The sequence below is a fragment of the Lycorma delicatula genome, chromosome 9, assembly GCF_047948215.1.
Source record: "Lycorma delicatula isolate Av1 chromosome 9, ASM4794821v1, whole genome shotgun sequence".
Taxonomy (NCBI): Eukaryota; Metazoa; Arthropoda; class Insecta; order Hemiptera; family Fulgoridae; genus Lycorma; species Lycorma delicatula.
This window is the reverse complement of record NC_134463.1, coordinates 43604776-43629077: the sequence shown is the minus strand read 5'-3', so window position 1 is coordinate 43629077 and position 24302 is coordinate 43604776. Positions and strand designations below refer to the sequence as shown.

At 33.2% G+C, this 24302-nt stretch overlaps 1 protein-coding gene across 1 annotated transcript in view; it reads right to left on the bottom strand.

Moving 5' to 3' along the window:
- Positions 1 to 8100: 8100 nt before the first annotated feature.
- Positions 8101 to 24302, bottom strand: part of LOC142329672 (E3 ubiquitin-protein ligase ZNF598) — a 66873-nt gene continuing 50671 nt past the window's right edge. The window contains exons 6-7 of the mRNA XM_075374352.1: positions 19893 to 21618; positions 8101 to 12027 (exon numbers count right to left, since the gene is read on the bottom strand). Coding sequence (XP_075230467.1) covers positions 11824 to 12027; positions 19893 to 21618 — 1930 coding nt within the window. The 3' untranslated portion in view covers positions 8101 to 11823. The remainder of the gene's footprint in view (positions 12028 to 19892; positions 21619 to 24302) is intronic.

Genomic DNA, 24302 nt, shown 5'->3' with positions numbered 1-24302 from the left:
CATCGGATTCTGGATCGCTTTCTGAATACAAGGATTCCTTTAGCAATTATTACAAGAGGGGTAGCGCAATCCATCGACTTGCCAAGTTTATACATCGGATTCTTGATAACGCGAATGGATTCATTCCCTTAACATCTGGAAAGCCAAGGCGGCCGGCTGTTCCTTTGGGGGATTAAGACTGCAAGCGGGTACTAAGAGATCGTCGTAGGGCTTTACCTGATTTCAATTGAAGTCCGACGCCTAAAATGCTCTACGCCTCCGCAACGCGAGGGCTGTTTGCCGTCGAGTTTTCGGATGTGCTAAGCGAAAATCTTGGTTGAATTCATTTCTCGTACAACACAGTCATCTGTTGTATGGAGAAAGGTTCAAACCATGTGTGGCTCGGTACATTCACCGCAGCCTACTGGACTGCAAATCAGCGGAGACCTTGTTACCGCGGCAGTTGATGTAGCGACTACATTGGAAGATGTTTGCCGTAGCCATAAATAGTATAACAAACTGCGTGCGAAAACCCGTTATGCATTCTTTGTTTGTAGATGATTTTTAATTTACGTAGCATGTATAATGAATGTTAGCTACAGGTGAGAGGCTGCTTCAAAGCACAATAAACCACTCAGAATCGTGATTTCTACTGGATTCACGTTTTCCCCGAAAAAACAAAGTGCATTTGCTTTTTCCGGTTGAGGGAACACATTGACCCTTAACTGTATTTACATGGTGAAACACTTGAAGAATGCACGCAGGTTAGATTTCTAGATATGTCGTTTGACCAACGACTAACATGGGTAACACATTTGAAGAAGCTGAAGTAAAATGTTTCAAAATTTTAGATGCCGAGAGTTCTGTCTAATACCCGCTGGGGAGCCGATCGTATATGCATGTTGCGCTTTTACTGAGCGTTGGTCCATTCTCGCTTGGACTACGGCTGCGTAGCATATTCGTCCACGAGGGCCTCCGCACTAAAGATGTTCCATGCAATCCATTATTCGTTCAACCGTCTTGCCACGGATGCTTTTCGCTCAAGTCCCGTAGTAAGTCTGTGGTGGACCATCTCTTTGTAATAGACGGAATCAAATGATATGCTCCTATATGGCTCGCATTAAAGCGCAACTAACTCACCCAACCTTTGATGTGGTATTCTCGAATCAGCATGCATCTACTGCTCCGCTAGGCATGGGGGCTCAACGCCTTATCTCAGCTCTACGTATACAATTGCCTCCAATCGTTACTCCATATTATTGTCCTCCTTGGCAGGCTTCTCACGTTAAATCATTTATGCTTAGTCTTTCTTATCTTCCAATACTCTTTCATTTTTCTGGAAAAATCCCTTTTCCGTTCCTCTGTCCAAACCTTCCCCGTTTTCTTTTTAGGCTTTTCTGCAAATTTAACACCGGACAAGTTGTTATAATTTACTTCCAGGGTTGTGCAGAACAAATGAATTTTGTAATATTATCCCCAACTTCTGGGCTCAATATAGACTTTCTTTTGTCAAACCTTTTTAATTCTATTATCATTTTTTTAAGTGTTCCATTAAATTTTTAGCAAATTGAGATTTTTTCCTGTTTAGCCTCTGGCAATCACAGTTAGGTGATTCAGAGGATGATGTGTGAAGTCTTATACAGTCTCAGGTTATCCATTTCTGAGATGTGTGGTTAATTGAAATCCAACTACCAAAGAACATCCGGTACCCATGATCTTGTATTCAAATCCGTATAAAAGTACCTGACTTTACTAGTATTTGAACATTGGAATTCTCGACTTTGAAATCAGCTGATTTGGGAAGATGCGTTCACCACTAAATCAACCCAGTGGGTTAGCAAATTGAGACTTTTGTTTTGCGTTGGAGGAGGGAAAATCTGCAACCAAACACCCAGCAACCTGTACTGCTGGGTGTGTGTTTCCTGCCGAGACAGGGATTCACTAAAAACCCTCCCCCTCACACAACGTGATGATAGAACCACCCAAAGGGTATTGTATCATCACCGCATATGTCCAAGGGTTCACCAGTGCTGATGTCAAGCAACAGCTTCCAGTGTCCCCCGGGGGCACCCAGTAGCGACAATCTAATTGGATCCCCACTGCCCACCCCGAAGGCTGGTTTTCCACCAACACTCTCTGCCTAAACACCACATAACTGTCTCACCTCTTCTACAAGCTTCCAGGAGAGCACATCTTTAAACCATACAGCACAGATGTTCCATTTCTCATGCAAGGCCAACAAATGTTTCTTGACGTCCTCCAGGAAGACCAGTCCTTCCAACGGCTGCTCTGTAGCCCATCTTGGACACATTAAAATTGATGTTCCATATCCTCTATCATGGCTGTATACACCAATTGATGTCTCCCATTTCTGTATGGCATGAGGGAAACCCAGTGCTGACGTCAAGCAATGGCTTCCAGCATCCCCTGGGGGCACCCAGCAGTGACAATCCTGTTGGACCCCCACTGCTCACCCTCAAAGGCTGGCCTTCCACCGTTACTCTCCGCCCAAATACCACCCAACTACCTCTCATCTTCTGCAAGCTCTAGAGAGCACATCTTCACATCAAATATCCTAGAGTACATCTTTAAACTGTGCCACATAAATGTTCCATTTTTCATGCAAAGCCTCCATATATTTCATGACCTTCTCTGGGGAGACCACGCCATCAAATGGCCACTCTGTAGCCCAACTTGGACACATTAAAAATGGACACATTGGTGTCTCCTGTCTCCCTCTAGCATGGAGGTAGACATTAAATGATCCATGCCCCGTGAGCCATTAGGTCATCCAAAAATCCATTTCCCCGTGTCTCCTGTTAAGCCAGGTCCTGACACACGGTATTAGCCGATGCATCCACCTGCCAGTGGTGGTCGCATCCCATCTCTCCTGCTATCGATCAAACATCCTGCTCCTGGCATTCGAGATCTCCATACCTGGTATCTACTACCTACCTGCCTGCTCCTCTGCCAGCATATCAAACAAAGGCCATACCGGATATCACGAGGCAACACTGGTCGGTACGCCATGACCGCTCGTAGTGCAAGTCTTCTGTAACTGCTGTGTATCTTAGTACAATTAAACTTAACATTCAGATTTTTAAACCACACTGGAGCTGCATATAAGATGACCGAGGCCACTGTGGACACTATCAGTCTTCTCCTGGAAGCGCGGGGGCCACTGATGTTCCTCATCAACCTAGAGACCGTCGATGACACCTTCTCTGCTTTCTTGCACATCTCATCAATATGCACCATGAACTCCCTCATAGAATCTATCCAGACACAAAGACATTTCGCTCTCTCCGAGGGGGTCACTTCTATTCCTTCCAATCCAACGGAGAGCCTCCTTCTTCCCGTCATCTGGATCATCTTAGTGTTATGAAGTGGAATCTTGAGCCCTCTACCCTTTAGCTAGTCCACCAAGTCTCGGATAGTCCAAAGCTTAACCTCACTAGCGTTCCTTCTCGTCACCATAATTATGAGGTCATCTGCATAGGCGAGTAACTGCAACCTTGCTGGGACCTCATCACCCAGGAGGCTGTCATATGCCACATTTCATAATAAGAGGCCCAGAATTGACCCCTTTCTCCATGGCCATGACAACCTCCTGACCCTCTTCAGAGGCGATCAGCATCTCCCTACCTGTCAAGTACTCTTGAATCATTCTGATCAGGTAGGGAGAAACCTTCCCATCCACCAGTGAATCTAAAATCGCATTCCAACCAACAGTATTGAAAGCATTTTCAATATCTACCATAATCAACACCAGTATCTCCAGAGTGTGTCTATTTCCCGATGAAGCCACCTTAGTAATCTCCAAAACTCTACCTATTGAATCCATAGTGGACTGCCCCTTCCTGAAACCATATTATCTCTTGGACAGCTCATGACGCTACTCTAATTCCAGGCCAAGTCTCCTAGCCAGGAGAGTTAAAGACCTTTCCAACAGAATTAATTAGTGATGTAGATTGGTAACCACCTCTCACCATAGGCACCATGATCAGCCTGGCCGTTTTTCAGCTACCCGGCATAACCTCACAAGATAAAGCCTGATTGAACGCCTCAAGAAATGACAAAGGGTATGCCTCAGCCATAGTTTTTAACACCACCGCCGTAACCCCGTCCAGTCTCGGACTCTTGTGGGGTTTAAGCTTGTTGACAGCATATTCAAACTCCTCCACTGTGAATCTCAGGATCTCTCCGGCTACGTTTTCTTGTCTGTTCCATTTCTCTTCTCGAGGAACAAAACTTTTGCAGAACCCGCATGGGGGGCAGCTGATTCACTCAGTCTGGGCAATGCCCTCCCAAATCTACTCATGACCAGTCTGTACGCTACGCATCACCAAAAGGATTTTCATCCAATTCCGCACATAACTCACGCCATTTTTCCTTCTTAGCATCAGCAATGGCCTTTTAAGCTCCCTCTTTTTCGTGTTTAGCCTCCGGTAACTACCGTTTAGATAATTCTTCAGAGGATGATACGTATGAGTGTAGTCTTGTACATTCTCAGTTCGACCATTCCTGAGATGTGTGGTTAATTGAAACCCAACCACCCAAGAACACCGGTACCCACGATCTAGAATTCAAACCCTTGTAAAAATAACTGGCTTTACTAAGACTTGAACTCTGTAACTTTCGACTTCCAAATCAGCTGATTTGGGAAGACGCGTTAACCACTAGACCAACCTGGTGGGTTTAAGCTCCCTCGTGGACTGTCATAACCTTACGGTCACCTCCTAATTTTCAACATCACCCATTCTCCTTCCTCAAGTAAATACTCTTCTTAACCCGTTACATTTTCTTCTTAGTTCTTTTATTACAGAATTCCACCAATATACTCGACGATGATTTGTCCAAATCCTATGCTTAGTCAGGGTCTTTGTACATAGCCTTGTGCAGCTTCTCGGGTTCATTCATATCCAGACCCAATACTTTCTAAGAAGCTCTTCCTAAGTGCCGGAATTTGGGACTCTGACATCAGCCAAGGTCGAAAACTCAGAGGAAGCCTTAGTTGCCCCTCCACATCAGTTCGACCACTCTATACAGCTATGATCACTGAGCAGCATGATCCCTCGGCCCCCCTCTCTGGAACATGAATGTACCAAATTCATTCACACATACCATTCCAAGGGAAGCAATCGTCTCAGCCAACAATCTACCCCTTTTATCAACCATCGTACTGCCCAACTGGTGACTCTTAGCATTTAAACTGGCACCAATGATAATCAGACCTCCCTGTACTCCTTATAACCAAGGCTAATTCCTCTATCACCTCGGAAAATTTGCTCAGGGGTATGTTAGGGGAGACGTTGCAACGACAACATGTAATCCCCACTAAAGTCACCCATACAAATCCTTTACCTCTTCTCCGGTTGATGACGCCCAGTCAACTGGTTACTGTAGCGAATGCTCAAGTGTCATCTATCGTCTGCAACAGTCCAACAATTAGGCTCAAGAGACTAGGAGCAAATCCACTCTCATGTCCTCAGCCATAATCTGTAGCAGGTCATGCAACTGGCGGCAACAATTCATGTTCAATTGCAGAATTTTCATGACTTGGATTGAGGGCTGCGAAATCGGTGGCCCTCTGCACCACACTTCTTTCAGGTCGTGGGTTCCCTGCATCCTGCCTTAAAGTGTCCCTCCTTGCCACAGTTGAACCAGAACAGAACCCTGACATTTAGCAGCTATATGCCCCACGTCCCAACAATTAGAGCACCTTTCTTCATCAATGTTAAGGGAAACCCTGCAGGAGACCTAATCCATTAGCATCCTGCCCTTCTTCCATATATATCTGCCTGAGTGTTTGGCACCATCAATATCGCCACCCGAGTGCCAGAGTAAGCAGGCTGCATTATTAAGGACTCTTGTGTTCTTATTCTGACGCAATGAGTTCTGCAACAGCATTTACAACCTCCTCCTCTGAGGTTAATGTCATAACATCCCTTATACAAACCCTCCTTCTTTCTCCAAGTGAATTGTACCCCCTGAATGTCACCTTCAATTTCCTGGAATAAATTATCAGCCTTCTGTCCCTCATTAGAATTATTATCTCCTCATTCCTGCTCTTACGGACCAACAGCACCTCTGAGGACTCTCCTTAACCTCATTCATAAGGACCTTCAGCACATTAGCATATTTATGACCTGCTTCAGTCGCCTTTATAACCACCATTTTCGAGATTTTAAGTTCTGATCTTCCCGCTTCCTTCTGTAGAGCCCTATGTATACGTATATACATGGTCCAGTGCATCCTCCTAACTGAGTACTCCACCACCTTCCTATATGGGAGCGCAAACATATCTTCTACTCTAAATACCACATTGCTCCTCGCATTAGTGAAAATGCCTCCAATACAATTCTTCAACTGCATGAGTCTCTCTCTCTCACCCATTGAGGAATCCGAAACTAGGACAAAAATCATCCTGTCTGACCCTTCCCCCAGAAGCACCTTTGTGGAGGCCAGCGGTCAACTGTCCCCCAGTCATTCAGACTCTAACCTCAGGGACTGTTTTATAAAGAGAGACTGCAAAGGCACCCTTCGACTTTGCAAGATCAAGGATGACTGTCACATCTCCGTCACACTCACCACCATAGGTCTCCTTCTTCTGAAGGGATGGGTATAACATCCCTTCAGCCACTGCATCATAATTAATTCATCTAGATTATCATTGTGCACTCCATCCTCCAATAGTTGCAACATCTTATTCTGACTAACCTCACTATCAGTCTGAGTGGCACAATCCACCTGTGACGGCTTCTCCTTCTGATATGCTATGAAGTCCCTGACCAAATTGGCCAACTCTTTCTGTACTCGTTGAGTGTCTTACTGTTCTTTTTTCTACCCCATCTTCAAATTCCTTAGACACCACCTGGGCAACGAGATCAGGAATATCCAGAGCCTTCACTCTAAACACTTTGACAGCCTTCTTGGGGGTTTCTGGGCTATCTCGCTCCGTTCTCTTCGTGCATTTCCTTTGTCAGCAGTTGTTTGGTTTGCTCCCTAACAGGCTCAATGGCCACTGTCGCCTTTCGTTGTCAAACTGGCATACTCTATGCCAGTTTCTCTATGTTGGCGATCTCGCCAGCACCCTGGACAGTTTAAATATGTCTTCCTTATGCATTCACGTTCTCAAATCACACCCAGTGTGGGGGAAAAAACTGTAGCAAATTAAGACTTACGTTGAGATAACTGTCATGATCAAAAACAGCTTACACCACCCTACTTCAATTTTTTGGTGTTTTTGTTTTGTAGATGGGTATTTAAGATCCAATCATACATATCTTTTTCATTCTTCAACAATCACCAAGCAGGTGATTGTTGAACTATTTTTCAACTTTTAATTACGCTCAGTAGAATATTATTTGTCCAACTCTGAAAAATAAGTGGTTGTCACAGCTTCGATGAATTTTTTCAAGTTTGGGAAGAGGACATAATCGCTGAGAGCCAAATACGACACGGGAAAAATAAGTGATGGAATTTTGTAACAACAATCAAAGTTTTGCATGCATATAGTGCATTTTTGCGGTGAAAGAGCAGTTTCTTCTCTGCCAAAAGTGGATGTTTATTTGACAGTCTGCTCAGAATATTTGGCCAGCACTGGAGTGACGTTATCCTAAGGGTTTGGGACAATGAGTATATCCAGATCTATGATGAAATAGCACAGGATTTCTTTGAAGATTGGTTTTGCAAGCTGGAGAAATGTAAAACATATGGTGGAAATTATTTTGAGAAATATATTACAAAATTTCCCTATAGCCCTTTTCACACAGGCAAACAGTTCCATTGAAGGCTGACAGTTCCAAAAGTTCAAAAAAACATTGAAGCTGCCAATACTCTACTGAGCAAGCCCTAAAAACATGTGGTGGTAACATAAATTCTTTCGCATTAAAACAAACTTGTTATACTGTTTTCGGGTGTGACACTGCTTGATGCATTTTTCTGTTATGTTCACAAAACAAAGCTCTAAATTTTTTAAATATTAATTTTTTTGATTTTAAGATCTTCAAGATGTTGAAAAGGCAAAAATTATATACTGAGGATTTTTTCCCGTTACAATTCTTCTCTTTATAATTCTCCTCCTAATAGCTGGGAAAGTAAAATGAGAATTAAAATAAATTAAGTAACATTATAAATAATTATTTATTTACAATTTACACTAAATACATATATAAAATCTTACAATCTGAACGGAGTACACAACAGAATATACTCCAATAAATTCCACAGCGTTCAAAAATAATAATCTTAGAAAAAATTTCACAAAATGACAACAGAATATCAAATTACAAATTAATATAACGTTAAGTTTGAAAAAGCTGCCTTAAGAAACATGCAACTGAATGACAAATGTTACTTTTAAATCAAATTTTAATATACTTATGCTAAAAAAACAGCTTTTTCATTAAAAAAAAGTTCTTATTATAAATAAAAAGTTTTTATTTAACTTCAATTTATTTCCTGGAGATGCTATTTTAAAAAGAAGCAAAGAAAGAAATTCATGTTTCTAAAAACAATAAAAGATCTGAAATGAACATTTCAGTAACAATCCTTTATGCCAAAAATGATATCTTATAGATATATTAAGAAACAAATAAATTATGAAATTAAACAACCAAAAATACAGAAATAAAATATAGTTTAATTATATAAATAATACTGAGTAAATTGTAATTACAGCATAAAATATGAATGTGGGTAAAAATTGTTATCTATGATGACAAATATAAAAATAAGATAAAACAGATATGTGAACAGAACCTCAGTGATGCTATCAAAATAAAAAACAAATGATTAATTGTATAATCTCAAAACAAGAAATAAATTGTGTAAATAAGAAACTAAACTTGGAATTCCATAAACTAAGTTGAAAACAAAAATGGTTCTGTAAATGAAAAGTGAAACATTTCAAAGACTTGCACAATCAAATTCTTTGAAAAAAGGACCAGTTATTTTGAAGAAAAGGAATTTCTAAGCATAAAACAAAAGGAAACCATTAACAAGAACTTCAAGAAGAATTTCATAGAACAATGCCAGATCTAAATCAGTCTATGGAAAAAACCCTAACAATGAGAAAATAAAAAAGAAAAGAGATTCTGGACACAGAAAAAGATGTTTAACTACTAATTACAGACTGCTGTAAGACATGAGCAAATGGAGATCAAGTTTACACCGAACAACCAATACATGAAACAGTGAACACATTTTGGTAATAGACATGATTGCAGTAGATGCAAAAGATAAACAAATAAAGTGTTCATAACTAGACCAAAGATAGGACAAAACTTACCAGACTAATGATAGACTTTAGTGATAGATAAATGGCAAGAAAAAAAGTAGACAGGATTACCTGGAAGATGATATTGATCATCTTATCTTACCCATTCATAACCATATAATCATTCATTTTCAAAATAACAACACTGCTTTTTTCAAATATTTCTTTTAATTACAATTTACAATGAACTCTGCAATTTTCTATTAAATTAAATGTTAATAATAAATTCAAAAATTTATATTTACATTATATTTGGTTTATATTTACATTATATATAATTAGTCAATATTAAAGCCTAATTTTGATCTCAAACTTATCAAATCGTATAGTTTTGGGAAATTTATTTCTGAATATATAAAAATAAAAATACTAGCATTGATAAAAACAAAAACTGTGTCTAAAAACCAAGTTAATTGTATCTACAAGATTAAAATCACAATGGTCGTAAAGCCTACTAATCCAGTAGTTTCTGGGCTATTTTATTCTCAATCCAATTCATCTCAACTTGTTTTTTGGTAAGTAAAAAAAAAATTACAAGTGAATAAATTAAATAGAAACAAAGTCCATAAAATGTTCACTTTAAAATATTCTCTTAAGGGAACGCTCATGGCATCTTGGATAATATTAATTTTAATAGGAAATAAAAATAACTTACTTTTTAAACAAATTTTTATAAGTTTAAATCGCTATAAAACAAGTGTTAAAAAAAATGTAATTTTACAATTATTTGTTTAACCCTTCCTTGAAATTCTTTAAAGAAGTCAATTAAAGGTTGATAAACAATAACAGGTATTTTTTTTTTTATTTTTGTTTTTATGATGAAAAATGAAATTCATGTTATTTAATCTAAATTAATATAATGATGTCCAGATAAAACAAGAGGTCGATTTTTAAGAAATAAAAAATTAATGTTGAGGGACTGAAATTGAAATGTGGGTCAGATGCCAGTCTGAAATGTTGTGGATGGTTCAATTACAGTATAATATATAAACTGATCTAAACAATAAAACAGAAATATTAATCAAAATATTAATTTAAGATATAAATAAACATGCGTAAAATGCATTGGACTATAAAACATAGTAATAGGACAAATTTTGTATTAAAAAAAGGAAAGAAAAAACCAATAAGTAAAAAGTAATTTAAAACTAATTCTAAAGAGTTAAAAATAATTTTTGCTTAAATATTTATCAAATTTCTATTAAGATTTAGTTTTTTTAATTATTCTATATTAATGATGTAGTAAAATCTTGTTTGTTGCTTAAAGGCACGCTATCAAATTTAAATAAATGAAATGTATTTATATTATATAAATAGAACAATAAGTTATTAAAAAGTAATTCACAGCTTCATGATTAAACAGTAGTTATGAACGATAACAGATGAACAATACCATACCGACTTAAAACAATTAACAAATAGATCAAAAAATTTATAATTTTTTATTATTATTCTTTAACAAATAATTATGCACTATACACGTATTATTAACTATACAAAACTAATATTTTTATTAAATACATAAACGTTTAAGTAATTTCATAATACACTATACAAAAAAAAAGCCCACATATTTAAATCATTCATAATAATTATTTCTATAAATATATTTACACTATTTATAATATAATAATAATAACATTATAAAATTAATATCATAATAAAAATGGGAAATAAAAGAAAGAAAAAAACAAATCACACAATTATTATTATGATTTTATTAAGTAAGAAAATTATTTTACGAAAAAATATACCGATAACAAAATTTTAAGTTAATTCAATTAAATCAATTAATTCCATTAAAAAAAAAAAAAAAAACAGAAGGATTTATTTATTGTATTATTTCAATAAATAATAAAAATTATTTTGCTTATGATGCAGAAAATAGTTTTTTGTATACACATCGTAATTATTAAAATTAGTAAGTTATTTTATACTAATGTAAAAAAATCAGGATAAGTGAATAAATCTTTTTTTTTTTATTTTTTATTTTAAATAAAAGTGAATAATTAATTATCTTCTATATAAACAAACAAAAAGTAAAACCACTTTTTTAATTTTAAGTGAGCAAAGGATAGATAAATACAAAGTTAAAATTATGTTATTTATATTTTAATATGTTATTTAAATGAGATCACAATAAAAAAAAAATTATACTCCATTTAAGGAACTTATTTATTGAATTCTTTAATCAGATTTCTTTCACAAAACATCAGATGCTATAATAAACGATTATGTTTAATTATGTATAATAAATATCATTAAAGATTGTTAAATATTAAAATCTTTTACGCGTGTGTAGGTATATATAATGAACTGAATTTCTTTTGTATAATAAAAATAAAAATCCATGTTGAATATAAATTATAAATAATTTTAGATATAAAAAAATCAAATTGTAAATATTTGATAATATTAACAATAATGATGCAGGAGAGTAATTTAGAATAGAAATATTAATTGTTTACACAAGTAAGTTGGGTTGAAAGCAAATTGTAAAAATTATCGTTAATATCATTATAACCATCGATAATGTTCGTAAAGGTAGCCATCATCACTTTTTGTCACTTCTTCGTCCACGACTGATTTGATAATCCATTAGTTAATAAAGGGAAATCATTTTCAAGTACATGTGTTGTTTGATGTTGTGCTACATCGGTAGCATTTAATACTTGTCTACAAATAGTACATACATCTAACCTTGATTTTTTAGATATATTTTTTGAAGTAGTCGGTTTACTCAGCATCTGATGAACATTCCAAAGTTCCTGGAAAAGATAAAATACAATTATGATTATATTAGAAAAAAGTTATAGAGGAATAAGATTGCTAATAGCATTTTATAATTTTCTCCCCTTTATTCAAATAAACGATCATAAAACATATTAATTCAATTAAATTGAAACTCACAACTTATTAAAAACATGTTTTAATATGATATAAAACTATTTTCGTTACATGTTGTTCATAAGACAGATTTCTTTCATGAGATACTATAACTTAATACTGCAGTCAACAAATTAGCCAGCGATGCAAAAATTTATAGGCACTGTCTAATTTACATAAAGTAGCAAGTGCATTTATGCGAAATAGGAAGATCCAAAACCAGATTGTAGAATATACAACTGTGACGAATGTTAGAATGGCAGTTATAGTAGGAGAGTGCTGGTGAATTTGAACTTGTTTTATTGCTTGTCTTTATTAAAGTAGTTCTTTATTAAAGAACATGTTTTTATTAAAACATATTTTTAATAAATTATTGTTGTGAGTTTCAATTTAGTTGAATTAATTTGTTTTATGACCGTTTATTTGAATTAAATTAACAAAATAGTCTGAGATTTATTGGTTAGCCAAATCATGAGACAATATTAAAAGTGAGTCATAAAAAAGCTGTCACTAAATATTACAGTCACTATGTCAAGCTATATTACAGTCAAGCTGTCACTATGTAGAAACAATCTCATAAAGCCAGCAATATTTTGCTATCCATCTGGCAAATTCTGAGATGGATCATGACTATCTTAAAAAAATAATAAAATAGCTAACTTAATAAAGGTACTTTTTTCATTTATTCTGATTAATATAGTAAAAATAAGTCGCAGGATCATTGTAAATATTTGGTTATCCAGGAACATTAAAATGTTGTTAAGTGGCTAGCAGCTGATACTGACAAATTTTGGCCATCAAAATTACACAAATGAAAATAATTTTTCATGCCAAAAAACAAGATGAATGCAGCAGAAAACCGGATGAAGAGGTCATTTCACATCCTAGGGATTGTAGAACACTGCTCTACATTTGGTAACACATCAACATCCAGTAATGTAATATAGTGTAATGAAGTTAATATTTATGAACTATTGGAGAGATTTTCACGGACATATGTTTATCAACTCTTTTTTGAAATAAACTTTGAGATTTAGTATTATTTTTAAATTAAAGAAAAATAATGTTTATAATGTAACCTACTTTTTCTTATTTAAAAAAAATTAAAGTTGTTTATTTTTTGGGAAACGTTTTTTGGACTAATGGTGGTTTAAGACTAGAGGAAGCTCAAGACTGTATGTTTATCAAGTACTGTTTTTATAATTTTTAGATCCTTTAACTTTCTGATCCATTTTCCTTTTCCCAAAATTTATATGAGGTTTCATCAAAAGGTTATTGTTAAAGAATTGTTAATTTTTTCTAAAACATTTTTCTATCTTCAATGTATATCACTTCAAAGTAGTTCCCCTGTGATACACACTTATACAAACACAGTTTCCAGTTTGACAAACACTAGTGAACACCTCTTTGGGTATTGCTTTGAACTTGGCTTGTAATTTCCTGCCTTAATTTTATTTATTGTTGAGAATTCTCTTGAGATATCCTTTTAAGTCTGATAAACAAATAAAAGCCAGAGGGAATTATGTCTGGAGAATAGGATGGTTGTGGGATCACAATGGTTTTATATTTTGTTAAGAACTTTTGGATAAGTAACGTGGTATGCACCGGTGCATTGTGGTGTAAAATCCACAAGTTGTCTATCCAAAGTTTGGATCATTTTCTCCGGATTGCCTCACGCACATTGCACAAAACTTCTAATACTCCTTGTTGATTGTACGACATTCCAATAGGAATTCGTGATGATCAATTCCATTGTAGTCGAAGAAAATGATTAGAAGAACCTTCACATTTGACTGGCCTTGACAAGCGTTTTTGGTCTTGATTCTACAGAAAACGTTTTTGTTGAAAAGTTAGCAGTTTTGGAACAAATTTGGCTACCATCAGTTTTATGTTCAAAAGCCTAGTAAAAATCACTTCTCACAAGCCATATGACTTTCCTATTTCTTTGGCAACCTCTCTTATGGAGATTCTGCGATTAGCAAGCACAATCTCTAAAATATTTTTGACATTTTTATTAATGATAAGTGCTAGAGTCTCGCGTCATCTTCGATGACTCCTTGGACTTCCTAAAAGCGTTTGTACCATTTATAAATTTGTGACTGTGACATTGCATCATTACTAAAGGCCTTCCTTAACACTTTAAAGCTTCGCTGCACTTAATTCCATTTTTAACACAAAATTCCAGACAAATTCTCTGATTCGACATTTCTGAATACTATGGCAGGCTCACAGTATTCAGACCAATGAAATCGTTGGAACAAGGAAACCAAAAACTGCGATCTAATTGGCAATTGATGAACTCTGGCTGATGAATTTCTGCATGTTGGATGCATCTCTATCTACACGACTGTCATAGAAAAGCTCAGATATCACAAATTGTATGCAAGGTGGGTACTGAAAATGCTTGCCGACCAACACAAAGAGCAAAAAATGTGCAGTGGACGAGCGTTTTTGGACTGCTGTTGACAAGATGGAGACAATTTGTTTTCCCACATTGTTACAGGTGACAAGATGTGGGTACCTTACACCAACGTAGAATCAAAACAACAGTCAATGCAGTGGCACCTTTCAAATTCCCCAAGACTGAAAAAGTTTATCTCTGTACTCGAGTCGAAAAATGTTGGCTACTGTTTTTTGGGATGTAATGGTCAACATTTTGGTTGATCTCATGGACTGTGGATCAAGAATTACAGCTGTTGTGTACTGTGAAACACTCACCAAACTGGGCGATCTCAGACTGACATCATGGGAAACTGTCATCCAGCATAATCCTCCTTCACGACAACACTTGTCCTCACACCGCTGCCTTAACCAAGAAGATTCAAGGTTTTCATTGGGAACTTTTCAACCACTCTCCACAAAGTCCCAACCTTGCACCTAGCAACTACTTCCTTTTCCTGCATTTGAAAAAGTGCCTTGGTTTGAAAATGACAAGAAATTCAAGACTGCCGTTGTCAACTGGTTCAATTTCCAGGTGGCGAACTTCTATGCAGAGGGGTTAAAGAAACTGGTGCAGTGTTACGAAAAGTGCTTAGAACTGAATAGTGATTACGTGGAAAAGTAGATATGTAGTAAACTAAACCTGTAAGTAAAAACGTTTCCTCATGAGTTAATTTTTTTTAATGACCAAATGGCCCTTTATCAATATGCCTCGTATTTAGGAAAATTATGTTCATTAAACAAAGGGACCATTTTCCAACAAAGATCTACTCATCTTAGGATTCTAATATTTTTCAATAAAGCTCTCTGTGTTTGTAATACCTTCAATTTAATGAAGTGTGATTGCCATTACATTTCTTGTGAATTACATAAGCAATGAATTTGCAGATATTTAAAAGGTGGTAAGAAATAGTTTTGATACTAAAACTTTGCACTTTACATTTAGTGGATACAGCACCAGTAAAAATATTGCAATGATATATTACCGATTGTACTGAAATAGTTTCTTTTTCCATGCTACTTCAATATGATCTCAGTTTCTTTTTTCCGTGCTACTTCAATATGATCTATCTTATTTAATGGGCAGGGAAGGTTTCAAAAGAAAAAAGGGGAAAAAATGACCAAAGAAAAATCTAGAAGAAATAATAAAGAAATTCTATCTAAAAAGATTTAGAAGGTGATTTTTGTTCTCTGCAAAAGGGTGAGTCGACTACTGGCCATGCCAGTGATATAAATACTGAAGAGGACCGGTGTAGTTACAATTTCCATTTAATGTGTGATAAATGTGAGGTGAGTATGTGGGTGCATTCAGAGTTAGTATGCAGTAAATGAGAATGTACAATGAAGCAAAGAGTGTGTCACAAGTAATCAGTTTTTGAACAGTAGTTAAATATGAGAAACTGTTTGATGAGTTCTTTGTGAACAGAGGTCAAAGTGATATTATTTATTTAAAAAGTTAATTGTTATCTTACTGTTACAATAATCTCTTATTAAATTTTATTAGTTATTGTAAACTTCATATTAAAAGTGAAATTGTATTTTGATATATATAATTGACCTATTTTGTATATTATACGTAATTTAAGAGAGTAAATAAACCATATTTATAAGAATTTTTATGCATGCTACCTCTCAATACCCTTGTTGAGCCATGAACAAGTGACATTATGTATAAAACTGATAAACACAAAACAATGTATTTGCTTTGCCACTTGTATAATGCGATAATAAAACACTTAGCTATTTTATTTTTTCAATTTGCACTTCAGTACATCTTTTGAAATATATTACCTATTCTTAACAGTACTGACTAAATTCTTTGTTTCACTAAGGCTACTTACTACTAATACTGGACAGCAATAAATGTTATCTGTACAAATGCAATAATCTTAGCCATGTAGGATGCTGGAATCTAAAAACTATCATAACCGTTTTATTTGCATACCTGTGATGTGGAATGTTATGATTCTGTTTTATGACATTGTAAACTAACATTTAATAAATGTAGCTAGTTTTAGACTCTCTCAGTATGTAAGTTTTTATACTGAAACAAGATATTTTTATTCTTATAAATTACATGAAACTAAGTCTTCTTTTTCAAAGAGAACTTTCATCGATAACAAATTCTCTTTCTGAGAATAATCTTTTCTTTACTTCATGAATAACACCTACAGATTTGACAGTACAAAAATTTGACAGTTAATTTCAAATTATAAAACCAAAAAAATACGTTTAAAATTTTGTGAATTGATTGGCATAAAAATTTGTTTTATTAATTCATGAAACAGTTCTGTGACAGTAGATTAAAATAAAGAAATTTTATTAGTATCAATCCACCTTGAAATAACAGAATATTTTAGGGATGCAATAAAATTCTGATTTACAACAATTTATCCTATGTAAACCTAATGAAAAGTTCCTAGATCTCAGAATATCACTGTTCAGGGAGAGATGGTGGTGGTGGTGGTGGTGGTGGTGGTGGTGGTGACACTATCATTATCACATGCACACAAAATCCAAATAACTTTTAGTTACTTTTGTGTATGTAAAGTACTAGATATTTCTTCAATTCATAAAAAATTAAAATTATGTGAATGTTTAAGTAACCTTTCAGTACATGATTAACCCTGTGGTAATAGTAGTATAAAATTTATTTACAGGTTGTATCTATTAACAGCTGAATAACATTATAGAACGAATAATAACCAACAAAGGAAATATGTACAGCTTGTCATAATATTTCCAAAGCAAGAAAAAAAAACTGGCCAAAATTCAAGTATATCATATTAAATCATGATGTTTTGACAATACATGCAAGAACATAATATTTCTGCTAAGGACCAAAAGGGGATTAACCACTCAATTTTTTAAACATTCATTTAATATGGTCTTCCAAGTTAGGAAATATTTAGAATAAATCGTCTCAGCATTTTTTATGTACTCTTGAGATATTTTTAGTATTACTTGAAAAGTAATAAAAATATGATCAGTACATTAATGACATTATCTAGCCGATGTCATGAACCTTATGTAGCCTTTTAGAAATAATTATTTTCTTTTTTTTTAAATGATTAATTTACTACAAAAGTTGTATGTTTGCAGGTGGGAATACATATGGAAATGTTTTTGCAGAGTTATGAAAAAAATGCCCAGCTTGACCAAGATTTGAACCCAGGATAACAGAATTTACTATCTCTTCTTATTTTACCAGTATATTATCTTTTTGATCTATTTTTTAGTGTTATATTTTCTAAAAACAGAAAGAATAGAACTATTTGTTAAATTACTAATGATATTACTTTACAAAACTATTGTTTGCATTATTAATGACTTTTAACATATTGCAGAAACAGCTTAATTAAAAATACTGAATAGAAAAAATATTTTTTGAATGCTTATTAAACAAAAATATGTTTTTTTCAACAAGAATAAAATATGTGATATTATTTTTTAAAGGTCTATTGAAATTATATGATGCTGAAAAGCCTCTTGAAATTTTTTAAGAAAGATAATGTGGAAACAAGACTCTCAGAGAGAATCTTAGGAAAGTCAGGAGAATTATGATTTAAACAGTGTAAAGACATACAGCAGAAACCTTTTTGTTAAGGATTAAAATAAAATGTTACTTGTTAAAAAGTAACAAACTTTATAAAGAAATTTTATACATACATATTTTGCTTGATATTATCTTTTCTGCATATCAAAAATTAATGATTGTAGATTGTTATACTAAAATCTCAACTATAGGTATCTTTCGAATTAATTGTCATTAATTAAAAACCACTATCGTTAAAATTTAAAACATTCTACATATGACATAATAAGTATAACAAAAACCTAATAATCAAAGTAAATTTATTTAAAAACTTACAAGACTAAGGGGTGAATTCAATCATACATTTAACGGGTAAGGGTGAAGAGCAGTGAAATTATAAAAGAATATGCCAATTAAATGTAACATTTAACGACACTGGAGATTAGACAACAAACATAATCCACTGAATTTTGATTAACTGATGAAAATAAACAATGATATAAATAACAATTAAAAATTATATAAATAATTAAAAATTCTAACAAAAAATATTAAGAATATCTAAAATGCCCATTCTATCTTAAAGCACAAATAAATGAATAAATTATGAACTAATTAGCATTTCTTAGGCAGCAAATTTAATTACTGAAACATATTAAAATTCTCATAACTGGAGTACAACTACTGATAAAGTTAACCTTGCCTTGAAAAAAAAAACTTCCCTTGAGAAAGGAAGTAATGAAAACAATCCTTAATCTAAAGAATGACAGGGGGAAGTTTAGATAACAAAAACCATTAACAGACAAGAACATATAAAAAGAAAAATTAAGTCATGAAAACTAAAAATGATCTTATCATTAAACAAAGAAATAATCAATAAGTTTGGAAATATTATATATATATTTATTCAACAACACACTTATGCTCAATTACAATCATTGTACTTTCTTTTTTTTATAAGATAAAAACTTTTTTTTTGTCTTCAGTCATTTGACTGGTTTGATGCAGCTCCAAGATTCCCTATCTAGTGCTAGTCGTTTCATTTCAGTATACCCTCTACATCCTAGATCCCTAACAATTTGTTTTACATATTAGATGAAAACTATGAAAAATAATATTTGTGTAATGTTTATAAATGGGCAGATAACACAGACTCGCTTAGAATAAAAAAAAAAAAACTTGCCCCATCAGTTCTTTCTTTTTCTGTTTACCCTCTGGAACCACTGTAAGGTATTACTAAAAAGGATGATATGTATGAATGTAAATGAAGTGCAGTCTTGACAGTCTCAGGTTGACCATTCCTGAGATGTGTTGTTAATTGAAACGCAACCACCAAAGATCATTGGTATCTACAATCTAGTATTCAAATACGTTTAAAGGAATCACCTTCACTAAGATTTGAACCTTAAATCTCTTGACTTCAAAATCAGCTGATTTGTGACTACAAGTTCACCACTACATCAACCCAGATGTCCTATCAATAAGTAATGCTAATAATATATCAAATTAAAGTTATTTTTTAGTAAGTGTTACCATATATATGAATGCAACAATGAAAAAAAAACATAAAGAGTATATTTCATATGCACATTAACTTACATTTAATTAATTATTACAAGAGCCAGGCATACTGGGTGCCTCCTGCAGGTGATACGTACGTGTTATCTCATACAAACTGTAAGACTAGTAAATAAATATGTTTAACTGAAATAACTTTGTGCTACTGATCATAATTATATGTTTAAGTTAATCATAATATCTTTAAATGTTTACCTGTTGCTTTTCAATATCAGGCAGCAGAACGATCAATTCCGGAAAAATGTCATCGAAATCACTTCCCATTGCTTGCTGACAATGATTATAATAATCTTTAGCTGAAAGAACATTTTGTCTGAACTCTAAAGACATATTACGGAATTCATCCAATTTACTACAATCTTTTAAAGCACTCATCACTGATTCAACTAATTCACCATTTCGAGGAGCAAAATTTACTGGAGGAACATAAGTGTGAGTAGTTGGAGTTAGATTATTACTTCCTGGTGTTATTGGATATGACTGACCGCTTGAATTTGTAAAAGTTAAACCGTTACTACTGTTAGGTGGCCGAGCTATAGAATTTAATTTTATAGAAAAACCAGGAGGTGGTGTTGTTTTACTTGTAGTTTCAAAACCAGGAGGTGGTTTTTCTCTTGGTATTTCAAGAAAACCAGGTGGTTTTGAGCTAATTTTTGATGAAATTTCATTATTATTATTAATATTGTTGACATTAATAGTGTTTTCATTTCCATTATTATTATTACAATTATCCGTATTAAGTTTTTCTTCAGATTGACTAACAAGTTTTCCGATCTTTAATTCTGATCGTTTTCTTTCATATCCATTTGATGATGAAGCTAATGATAATCCTGATGGATTTGCATATTTTTGATTTTTGTTACTATTACTAAGAGGATGACTATTTGAAGCGTTTACATGTTTTTGTTTCTTTTTTTTTGAATCACTGTCTAGATTTGTTTTTGAAATATCATTATCTAAATTTTTTTGAACATTTTTAACATCATTACCACTACTGTTACTCAAACTATTTGCAGAATTTTTACCTCCCGATTTCTTTTTTTTCTTTTTACTACCAGTTTTATTACCAACTTCGCTATCACCAGAAATACTACCATTATTTGATTGATCTCGAGACAATGGAACCCATGAGTCGTTAAGAGGTACTGTGAGAGAAGTTGCCTTTTTCACTTTTGTTTCTGGAGCATAATGCGGGCTCGATGTTGGCTGATGTTTAGTCTCTGTTCGAACACTACACCCCGCTTCAAACCTTGAACTCAACTGCGGAAAGTTATCTTTTTCTATACTAAAATTTTGTTTATTTTTTTGTTGCTGCAATAACTGTGGTTGTGAATTTTTATTTTTAATTATAGATACTTTTGAATCGGGTTCCCTCCCGGATGACCACTGCGATGAAGCTAATTGAAAACCTGGTTGCAGCATTTTTGTGTTACATAAAGCTGGAAAATCTTCTTTTGATCTGAAATTATTACTATTATTGTTATTATTATTATTAGTATTATTGCTATTACTACTGTGTCCTCCCCCACCAGAACTTGTAACTCTAGTCATCAATGAATTCGGTCGATGATTGACATGGATAGAAAAATTTGTTGGTTGTGATTTAGTAACAGCACCGGTACTTTTAGGTCGTTCTGATGTACTACTATTAACTCTAAGACTAACAGTAGCTTCAGGACCGAGTGCTGGGAAATTTTCATCTGTTATAGCCAACTCACGACCACCTTGTACAGCAGCCCTAATTGTAACGTTCGATGTTGGTTTTCTGCTAGCTGACATTTGTGAATTCATACTTGAGCCTCCCAATGTTGGAAATTCATCTATACAATCTGTATTAATCGATGAAAAACCACTACTTCTTCCAGAATTATAATAGTTTTGCTCATCATCATAAGCCCCTCCTACTGCACCTTGCTCCTCCCTGTAAAAAAAAAAAATAATTTAATTTCATTAAATTACTATAACATAAATGAAACAACATTATGAATGTTTTAAAGATAGATATACCATCAGAAAGGGATAAAATAATAAACAATAAATTTAGATGTAGGTCCAGAGACCTTTCATTAAGAAAGATAGCACAATAAAATATCAAATATTTTCTTGTTTTTATAACAAAATTACTGACTTAGAGTTAAAAAGAACACAGTAATGAGCCAGAAATTTGGCCTCCAATGAGCAAATCACTTAAAAAACTACCACTAACAAAAAAAAAAAAAAATTAAATATTTATTTTATTCAACATATACATGTATTTATTCTATCTGGTAAAAATTACAATACATGGTATTAGGGTGTAATTTACAATGACAGAGCCTGACAAAATTCATAACTGTCTAGGGCATTCAAATCTAAGAAAAGTTAAGTATAATTATGAACTATTCATTTTAATGCGTAGTCTATTTTTTAGCTAGGGAAATTCCAGAAGGTGAACACATCTTATTTTAATTTTTCTATGTATTTATTTATTTCACAACCACTTTTCTGCCACAATTTACAGAGGAAAAATGTTAATTATAATAAAGTTAACTAAGCTTCCTTTCATTAAGTGTAATAAAAATAAAATTGAACTAAATAAAATTACTCCACTATCAAAACTAAGGAATGAACAAAAATTAAATTAATACAATAACAAAAAATAAATATATTTAAAAAAATAAAATAATATGCAGTTAAGCTAACTGCTATACTTATGAAATTAAGTATCTGTAAAGTAACAAACATATTTATACGTTACAATCACAGTAATCCTACAAGCAAACTGTGGAAAAAGCCTTAAGTAAAGGCTTTTTTCATTTTCTCTCAACATAATAGATTTGGAAAAGCAATATTGTAATAAAAGGTTATTGAGGCTAATTTTTGTATTCTTTAATGAAAGAAAAACAGCCATTATGTTAACAAAAAATTAATTATAATTAAATAAAAATAAATTGATATAGATCAATAGTGAGCAATTTATTCATCAGGATAATGAATAATGTAGCTATACTAACTAAATTACACAGAATATATCTATTTCAAAATGCTGTATAAAAAAAATACAATTACAAATATATTATTGAATTGCTTAAAAAAATATTTTCACATTTACGCCTTCAAAAAGCTATACCTTTAATTTACTTAAAATCTTTTGATTTCATTTTCCGTTATGAAATTTGGAAATCTATTGAATAATTTTCAAGCAACGTAACAGTAAATTCTTCAGTTTTTGGGCACAGTTACAAAAAGTTATCAACTGATCTTAAATTTTGCCTACATTCATATTACCATTATTTCTATTGCATTTCTGAAAAACGTAGTACTGTAAATAAATTCAGTACATAGGGGTAAATACAACACATAATAATAATAAATACAATACATAAATACATACAGGTAAAGTATCACAATTAACTGATAAAACCAATGTTATGTTTAAAAAAATCTTTTCTGTAACAATCACAATAGTTTAATGTGGGGAAAATAAATACCACCATAAATAATACAATACTGAAGCTTGGAATTAACAAATTAGGAATAAATCACCTTTAAAATAGAGGATGATTCTGAATGTGGCAAATAACAGAATAATTTTAACATTTTTGATAAATGGGTTTTTATTTTTTTAATGCGACCAATCCATGCAAGTTGCTGGTCTTCGGTTAAACTTAAGTAATTCAATAGATTCAACTTGCTGTATGTTTATACGAATATTACAAATCTGACTCCTTATAAAATGTAATCATATCTATAGTATTAAAGATAAGAAATTATATACTTTGCTTTTTTTGATTAAATATCATAAATTTTCCTTACTATTTAAAATCATACAACTGAAAAGTCTTAATTTATCTAAGACTTTTTCCATTTTCTTCTTTATTTAATCTACTGACAACTTCATAGCTTAATATAATCCTGTCTGCAGTAGCAATTGTAGTGCTTTAAAAATTACCCTAAAAAAATTAACATTAATTAAAATTCGTATTGCTCCTGATACTGATCCCTGTGGAACTCCAAGAGCCACAGACAAAGACCATCTGACATGAGTGAAACCACTCATGAGCAACTCCTCTTATTCCTGCATCAAACAGACAATGCAAGTATCTCAAGCATTTTATACAAAACTAATACTCCTACAACTTTATCGTCATTATCATTATACACAAACATGAAAAATTCTAAAAAGGCACTCTCAGTACCCATTCCATAATTAACTTGTACAGATTAGTAAAAATATTTGTGATAAGAAAGGATAATGTTCTAGATTTAATACAATTCTCAATGTTTTAATTTTTTAAAAACTGCGAAGCAGTCTAGTTACTATTATTCCTACTTTCTTAACTAAAGAAGTATAACCGTAACAGACTGAAATGAATTGAAAATTCCTCAGCTTCTACATTAAAATTTATTATTAATATTAATAGATATATATAATATATCATGCCCAACGGTTTTAAAAATGTTTACATCGACCCCTTCATTACAAGTGGCCTTATTTATTTTTAACTGGTATATACAATGGCCGACCTCAGTGTATGTTAGGATGCAATAGACATGAAAGCAGCAGCTTGAAGAGGTTAGGGATAAAATTAACTACAATTAACAAAACTACCACAAAAATTGATA